Source organism: Eurytemora carolleeae, unplaced genomic scaffold (genome assembly GCF_000591075.1).
Source record: "Eurytemora carolleeae unplaced genomic scaffold, Eaff_2.0 scaffold1125, whole genome shotgun sequence".
NCBI lineage: Eukaryota > Metazoa > Arthropoda > Copepoda > Calanoida > Temoridae > Eurytemora > Eurytemora carolleeae.
The window spans coordinates 76,261-85,042 of record NW_019397879.1 but is presented as its reverse complement, the minus strand read 5'-3'; the positions used below and the strand labels follow the sequence as shown (position 1 = coordinate 85,042).

Here is an 8,782-nt window from a genome sequence, read left to right as displayed (position 1 = left end):
TGCCCCCCAGTGACCCTTGTATCCTTGCCCCCCTGTATCTCGGAAAGAACCGTTAAGTTTGAACTTAAAAGTTTACATTCAACAATTAAAAAATTATCAAAAATTTTCACTTTTTAAACTAGAAAAACGATGTTATCTTCAAGTTATTTATCAGCTATAGCTATAATAGAAACCTACGAATATATCTATATGAGCTTTATTATAAAGATAAGTTCTTTTGAAAATATATTTTTTAAACACCATGTACAATTGTAAAACCTACAATTGATATTATTTACAAACTTTTCAGAGTAATAAGTTTCTCTTAAGCTTTAGTGCCAATTTAATTTGTTTTCACATTTTAATTTTAAAAAATAATTTCACATGTTGCAACGCTTCTCTTGAAATATTGAAAAAAAATATTAATCTTCTTCTATCTTCTATGAGGAAACCCCTTATCTCCTGGTTTATAACCAGACCTCTGGCAGTATCCATATTCACTACAAACAGGCCAACAATCCGCATCTGTTCTGCAGGATCCTCGATCTGCTCTTTCACCTCTCTGATCATGTCCTCCGTGTCCTCTTTGATCTCGTCCATCAGAGTATCCTGAGCCACCAGCTTTATAGCCATACTTTTGGCAGTAACCATATTCACTGCACACCGGGAAGCAGTCAAAATTTGATCTACACCGTTCCGATGGGGCCAGTACACCCTCTTCTACAGTAGGCCCATTATCTATACCTTGTGTTGTTCATCGTTTTATATTTTTATTTTTTTAAGCTTCCAACATTTAAAACTGTTTAAGTTTGCTTTGTCAAACTTTTCAATGTTTATTAACATTCTTGAGCATATATTTTGGTCAAAGAATAGGAAGAATGGGAGATAGATAGAATTAACAATTTGAAAACATTTGTTTTTCTTGGATTAAATACCAAATTTGGACTCAGAGAGGAGAAACTTGCAGCATCAAAAAAAACGATTTATAACGATAAACAACGCTCTCTGTACTTTGAGAAGGTTCCTCGTTCATTATAGGGATTGATCCATGATCCTCTCCAGGCTGTTGAGCTACATCTTGTCCAGATTTATAAAGAACTCCAGCCATGTTAAACATTTCTTCTTGTGTGATTTGAACAAGAACAGGTTCCAGACCTTGTTGGGTAACTGCTAGACTTAGAACCCTGAGCACAGGATTTAGTCCAGGCTTCATCCCGGGCTCCGAGGCTATTTCTTCTCCAAGTTTCAGAAATAGATCATTTAGTTCAGGATTTGGGGCGATTTCTAAACCAAGTTTAAGAAGGAGAAAAGCCACTTTTAATCCTTCTTTTGATTCCTGCCCAAGTTTAAGAAGAAAGAAAGCCACCTTTAAAGGGACTGTAAGCGTAATTTTAAGCGATCTTCCAATTATCGAGTGACATGTCCGATTTACAACGATACCCGTTAAAACTTTTCTTGATCAAAGATTTCGTAGATATTCTTATTTCTATAACGGGAAATGAAATGCCTAGAAACCGTGCGAGAGTACACTAGCACGGAGAGAACAGTGTACACTGCAACCTCGAGTATCCGGGCAATTCCAGGCAACTCCTGTATGCCGATTCAATTAGCGCATGATCCAATCATGGTTCAGTCATGTGTTTGTTGTCTATTCTGAACCAATAGAAATAGTATGGCGGTAACGTCTATCTTATTATCCAATTAGAGTTATGAATCCTTCATTCGGTGCTATCAGTAAATGCAAATATTTACTTCTACAGAAACCATAATGCCGGGCACTTAATCTTAAACTAAACAACTATCTACCTCATCGTTGTCCGGACAAAGGTTTAAAAAGCAAATCGTTGAAATGGAAGGTTCCTTGAAATTACTCTTACAGTCCCTTTAATATTTCTTCTTGTTGAATACGAACATGAATAGGATTACGACCTGGTTGGTTAACCACCACACTCAAACTGAGAGCAGGGATTGGTCCAGACTCAGCAGCTATTTCTTCTCCAACTTGGAAAAGTAGAAGTTTTTTTAGAGGCTCTGGGGCGATTTCATGTCCAAGTTTAAGAAGGAGGAATGCAACTTTTAACATTTCTTCTTTTTCGATAATTACATTAACATGTTGTTGGGTAACCACTACGCTCAGAACACATAAAACAGCGATTATCCTCATCCTATAAGAATACAAAATTAATTATAGTTTAATAATTAAATCTTTAGTTAGTAACTGAAATCATAATAGCTATTGAACAAGAGTAAACGAGGTGAAGACCCAGACGTTACGACAGTTTAATATCGACCCAGTCTTAAGATGTATATAGTCTTAAGATGGATCTATGTGGGTAATGATAACTTAACCCTGTCCCTGCAGGGTTGGGGGTTAATTGACCTCCCCTCTCGTAATCCCATGTTTGATGTCCAAAAATGACTAATGATACATATCACTGGCAAGCTCTTATGCTCTACTTATGAAATCTCCAAACAAAAATTAGCAAAATCCAGTTATATAGAAAAAATGCTTGCCAAAAAAATGTCAAATAAATTTTTAATTTACATTTTTGAAAATTCATTGACCATGCCATTTCAAATACATTACATACCCCTCACTTTAGGCTTGAAGCGAGGCTTTTATACCAACTGCCTGAGTCTACTGCCCGAATGCCTTATTTTACCTATACACAACTAAATCTATACTTAGACCCACTTTCGGCCATTAGATTAATTTGTTAAAGCTCTTTGGAAAGCCTTGAATAAAACGAAGCAGATTGCACAATTTTTGCGAAGAAACTTTGCATAGATTTTTGCAGAGATGCCTTTAAAGAGAACTTGCACATTTTCACTTTTCCTTGATTACAAATTTAGTTCTACAAGTTTTGCAAATATCTTTACATATTTGCTTTCCCCGTGGTAGGGCTTTTCAAAAATGTAAAATTTATCATATTTCGCGCACTTTTAATTACTTAATAATTTGATATTGCAAAAATATTTGAAATTTCTTTGCAGAATTTTAAGTAGAGCCCAAGGGTTTTCCAAAAATGTATCAAATGTTTTCGATTTGTATCGCATTGAGTAAATTAATGGGGGGGTCCCTGGGACCCCCCTCCGTATTTACTGTAAACCAGACGTCAGCATGTAAAGGGTTAACTTGCATACATATACTGTTAATAGAGCGAACTATCAGATTCAACCCGATACTCAAAAACGTTAAAATCAAGAACAAATGAGATTTTTATGAGACAAATGGATTTATCTATAATAATGGCTAAAATCTTATTTTTCTTTAATTGAGCTGAATCATATGTTCCCCGCTTTATGGATAATGACTGAAAGTTACGACAATCCCGAAAACCAGATCTTTTTGTAAAAAAAGTTTAAATAAATGCTATAAAATTAACCATAGCATGTAAACTACGATGTTTTAATAAGAAATTAATGACGTTAAATTAGATAATTAATCAAATTTGAAGAATATATATACGCAAACTCACATGATAAATTTGCTTCAGTATGAGCGTAGCAGTAGTCAAGGTTGAACTAAAAATATTTTTCTCGTATTTGTACTATGCTAATGAACATACTGTTAACATAGAAAAACCAGTTCTAAATGTACTGCATTGCGTAAAATACTAAGGTTATCTTGCAGGGGTACCCACAAAGGATGGTACTTCAGACAAGACTGAACAAAATAATTGCATCCATAAATCCAGGAATTGGTATTAAGTAAGGCAGCTGTGTATCCTTGTATTCTTGTAGAAATCTTGTATCCATGCATTTATCCTTGAACACTTCAATCATGTTTCCCTGTATCCTTGTATCCCTGTATCCTTGCGTCCCTGTATCCCTGTATCCCTGTATCCCTGTATCCTTGTACCCCTGTATCCCTGTATCCTCGTATACTTGTATCCCTGTATCCTTGTATCCTTGTATCCCTGTATCCCTGTATCCCTGTACTCTTGTATCCCTCTATCCCCGAATCCTTGTATCCCTGTATCCGTGTATCCTTGTACCCCTGTATCCCTGTATCCCTGTATCCTCGTATACTTGTATCCCTGTATCCTTGTATTCTTGTATCCCTATATCCTTGTATCCTTGTATTCCTGTATCCCTGTATCCTTGTATCCTTGTGTCCCTGTATCCCTGTATCCTTGTATCCTTGTATCCCTGTATCCCTGTATCCCTGTATCACCTGTATCTAAGTATTAGTATGTATCCTAGTACCCTAGTATCCTGGTATCCTGTTATCCTAGTATCCCATGGTATCCTGGTATCCTGGTATCCTGGTATCCTGGTATCCTAGTATCCTAGCATCCTGGAATCCTGGTATCCTGGTATCCTGGTATCCTGGTATCCTGGTATCCTGATCCTGGTATCCTAGTATCCTAGTATCCTAGTATCCTGGAATCCTGGTATCCTGGAATCCTGGTATCCTGGTATCCTGGTATCCTGGTATCCTGGTATCCTGGTATCCTAGTATCCTAGTATCCTGGTATCCTAGTATCCTAGTATCCTAGTATCCTAGTATCCTGGTATCCTAGTATCCTGGAATCCTGGTATCCTGGTATCCTGATCTTAGTATCCTAGTACCCTGGTATCCTGGTATTCTGCAGTATCCTAGTATCCTAGTATCCTGGTATCCTGGTATCCTGGTATCCTAGTATCCAGGTATCCTGGTATCCTGGTATCCTGGTATCCTGGTATCCTAGTATCCTGGAATCCTGGTATTCTGCAGTATCCTGTATGAAACTGGTTCAAGACAACGGAAATGCAGTTTTCTCGGACAAAATATTTCTATCTATCTATCTTTATCCATCAAATCTATCTATCTCCGGGTCCCCGAAACTTCGTCCGTTTTGGGTTCTGGGTATATACGCAAAGCGTCAGTCTCCGATTAATCGGTATGGTAGGCAGACACAGGATGTAGCTGTCTACGCAACTGTTCCTCAACAATTTTATTTATTTATTTAACTATTTATTTCTGAACAACAGTGATTATTTTTAGTGATTAGTGATATTTCGGTGACTATTTTCGCGGATTTTCGCGAAAATGATGTTTAACAATTGCGGAGTGGCAACATGTAAATCCACCGACTCAGGTATTTTATATTTGTTTCGAAACAAAATTAATTTTTAAGTTTTTTTTACTTTCAAGCAAAAAATCTTTTCACGGTGCAGATTGTTAGCGACAAATAGCTTTTTTTAAAAATGTTTTCAATGGCTGTAATCAAATATTTTAAGTATATATGATATCAACCATTTTGTGTACTCATTTCACGGAGAAATCTTGTAAAAATTCAATCTGTAAAATTTATCATAAATTATTACCTTTCGAATTATTGCAACACACTCTTTTTACTTTACATTTATTTTGTATACATTTTTAATAAGTATTTGTCTATTACACAATTCTTACATTTTCACCAAAAATTATGACATTGATTATTCGGTACCAGTACAAACGTCGGAGGCCACAAACGTCGGACAGTACAAACGTCGGACTAGTACAAACGTCGGACCAGTACAAACGTCGGATGGGTACAATAATAAGAAAAAACGTCGGACTTGGTAGATTTTGAATGGATCATTGTTTTAAAAAATTTCAAACTATGAATTCTACAAGATCATACAGTTTAATCCATATATCTTTGCAACCCGCTGTTGTAGACCTTAGATATTTCAAACAAAGAATTCTGCAATTCTTTAACTACTTGTTTTTCTATTTCACGTACCCTTTTCTTCAAAAGATCCCAGGAAACTGATAATCTTGTCATTCTCATTATTTACAACTGCTCCTGCAGGACAAGAATTGTTTTTCCTTTGAATGCATTTGTAATAGGTTTTGTTGGGTTTCTTCTTTTTAACCCTATATTCAAACTGATTTTAATCAAGTAGGTGCCGTCCCCTCTGCTTGACCTCAATATAGTTAGCAGTCTCCTCGTCCATGTATCCAGACTTTAGGAGATTATGAATTTTTAACAAAAATATTGGGAATTTTTTTGAGAGAAAATTGCGAATTTACAAGAATTTTAATCTAAAAATTCAAATATATTTTTTCTTCCTTAGTCCGACGTTTGTTCCTTATAAATGTACTTGTCTGACGTTTGTACTGGTCCGACGTGTGTACCAGTCTGACGTTTGTACTGATCCGATGTTTGTACTGGTCCAACGTTTGTACTGGTCCGACGTTTGTACTGGTCCGACGTTTGTACTGGTCCAACGTTTGTACTGGTCCGACGTTTGTACTGGTCCGACGTTTGTAAGTCTTATGTTTGTACCGTCCAACGTTTGTACTGGTCCGACGTTTGTACTGGTCCGACGTTTGTGGGTCCGACGTTTGTACTGGTCCCGATTATACAAAAAATTTTGAAAACATTTTTTATGTTTTAGGGTTTGGAGTTTTTGAGCAAAGTTTAAGGGATAGAGATTCTCCCTCTTTCGATAGAAAAGTTCTTCATAAGGTATTTTTTTCAAATTAAAGTTTTTTTATTTCTCCCTGCAAAAATATGTCTATGGGGCAGTACTATGGGGAAGTTTTTCATGGCATATCATGAAAGTGACTTTTTTCATAAACTTAGCTACATACACAATTTAGCTCAGTAGAAAAATATTTAAACCCCCTGAGCTTTGGAGTTTAGATGCTGAGATATTATCTAAAATAAAGTCATGTGATGTGGTGATGTAAAGTTTCTTTTAAAAATACAAAAACATAATCTGTGAAACAAAGTTTATTAAACAAGGTTAACATTTTTAAATATGACCCGTAAACACGATTTAGCAGAACTGAAACTTGTTAAGTTTGTAAGATTGTCTTTGCGACCTCATTAGGAATGAGATTTTTGTTAAAAAGAAAAAAATTATTAAAAAATACATTTGGATGCAAAAAATATATAGGACGTCCTGTAAAGAATTCCGAGTACTTTCGCCATAGTCTAACAAGAAGAATGTGCGGATATCAATAAATACAGACTATAAAGCAAGGTTATAATGCAAGGAAAGCTATTTCAAAGGTGTACGCATCTTTTGCACTGCAGTGTACTGTCTCTGGTCGGTAATGTAAACACAAGACGGATGTCGAAGCCTGACATGGGATCCATCTTTCACATAAAAAATCAACGAAATATTCTGGGCATAGGAAACTATTATGTGAATAATCAAAATTATCAAAATTTAATGCTTTTAACCTCCTCGGATATTAAACGAACACTGATGCATCTATTCTTGTTTACAAATCCCGCCCAAAGAGAACTGGTTCCCATATGTACGCAGAGTTCACGCAACTGCAATTAACTTTCCTTGCATTATAATCTTGCTAGAAAGGGTCTTTTTGTGACAAGATCCCCCTTTTCTTATTACCTTAAATACCAACAATCCGTCATTTTGTTAAAGAGGTTGTTAAAGAGATTGTTAAGGAGAGGCTTTTCCGATTCACACACGGTACTCATTAAACCTCTCAGATCTGAGTAAAAACGAGCAAGATATCGATGTTTTTTCATTATGATGTGACGTGTTGACTTCAGACAAATTGCATAACAAATCCGGAAGTTACGTTTGAAGAAGAACCACAATTGAAAAATAAAACAATTTGAAGCTAGAAAAATAAGGATATCACATTTATCCTTGATAAAAAAGGTTTAAAGGAGACACCAATGTAAATCGGAAATTCCACTCTATAAGACTAGAAATAAAGAATCGCCTTGAATTACGTCTACACTCTACAGTCCCTTTAAATACCACCCATCCATCAGTATTTTAAGATGATCTTGAAACCACTGGTTTCCTGCAGACTATAGACCCACTAACGGTAAACTAAAGGTCCATGTCCCAGTGATTTGATTAGTAATTATATAACGTAGAAACATTTTATATGTCTCAAATAAATCCTAAAGAATTTGTCCACAACACTGCATACTCAGTTCAACTACCATACATAGCTGGTCACTCCATTGAAGTCTTTTATTTAGCAATATTTCAGACAGATTTTACTTAGTATTAGTCCGACGTGACTGGCCTAATATTAGTGTCTGACCTTGTAAAAAGTGTGAGGAGAGGAGAGGTTAGGTTAACCATGTTTACCCCAAGGATATTTTATATACAGTTTACACACCCTAGCTCCCAGCTGGGGAGGGGGGGGGGGGATTTCTACAACTCATTTAAAGATTACATTAAATTCAAAATGTTTATAAAATCAAGATCAAAATGGAAATATAAGATTAAATTTGATTTTTAATGGGTACAGCTTTTATACTTCGAAAATTTGTTTGTAAAAGTTCTCAAATCTTTTTATGTTTTTATTTTAAATTTGGTCAATAAATTTCATAAAAAGAAATTTATATTTCCCTTTTTTAATAAACTTTTAAAAAAGTTTATAAAATCTGAAAAGTTAACTATAACAAAATAACTACCTTAACTTTATATTTGTTTTGTTAGATTAAAATTAAATGTTTATACTTTATTAAAAAAATATGTTGGCGAAAAACGGAAAATATTTTGATTATTATTAATATTAATATTCATAATTTTCGCGACAAATTAAAATACAAAATATTTTCTAGTCATTCTTACGGTTTCAAATAAATGTATTTTGATTTTTAAATCTTAACTATCATATTTTTAGGGTTGTTGTGGTACCTTGCATGGTAATAGTGTCAGGTAATTTAGATTTTTTACTTTTCATTTGGTTAGCACTATAATATTATTATTATTATTATTATTACTATTACTATAATAATTATTATTATTTTTATTATTATTATCATTATTATTATTTTTATTATTATTATTATTATTATTATTATTATTATTATTATTATTATTA

The 8,782-nt window shown here is 34.5% G+C and overlaps 2 protein-coding genes across 3 annotated transcripts in view; one reads left to right on the top strand and one right to left on the bottom strand.

Annotated features, from left to right (window-relative positions):
• Positions 1-208: 208 nt before the first annotated feature.
• On the bottom strand, positions 209-3,559 carry LOC111716202 (uncharacterized). 2 transcript variants are annotated; one of them, XM_023491642.1, is made up of 4 exons: positions 3,459-3,559; positions 1,862-2,144; positions 991-1,345; positions 209-723 (listed from the first exon to the last, which is right to left on the bottom strand). In XM_023491642.1, coding segments are annotated over exons 1-4 (951 nt in total). In that variant the 5' UTR covers positions 3,461-3,559; the 3' UTR covers positions 209-412. The 2 variants fall into 2 exon arrangements, with proteins under 2 accessions (XP_023347410.1, XP_023347411.1); XM_023491643.1 differs by having other exon boundaries at positions 209-717.
• Positions 3,560-4,859: 1,300 nt separating this feature from the next.
• LOC111716196 (uncharacterized) overlaps positions 4,860-8,782 on the top strand; it is a gene marked incomplete in the record, with an annotated part of 10,130 nt that continues 6,207 nt past the window's right edge. The window contains 3 exon segments of the mRNA XM_023491628.1: positions 4,860-5,063; positions 6,355-6,425; positions 8,582-8,616. Of these exon segments, the coding sequence (XP_023347396.1) occupies positions 5,015-5,063; positions 6,355-6,425; positions 8,582-8,616 (155 nt within the window).

Bases quoted from the DNA above. Each gene is read 5' to 3' on its own strand.
- LOC111716202 (XM_023491642.1), bottom strand. The intron at 1,346-1,861 runs GGACTGTAAGAG...GTCCCTTTAAAG, and splicing joins AACAAGAAGAAATATTAAAG to GTGGCTTTCTTTCTTCTTAA. The intron at 724-990 runs GTACAGAGAGCG...GAACAACACAAG, and splicing joins GAACGAGGAACCTTCTCAAA to GTATAGATAATGGGCCTACT.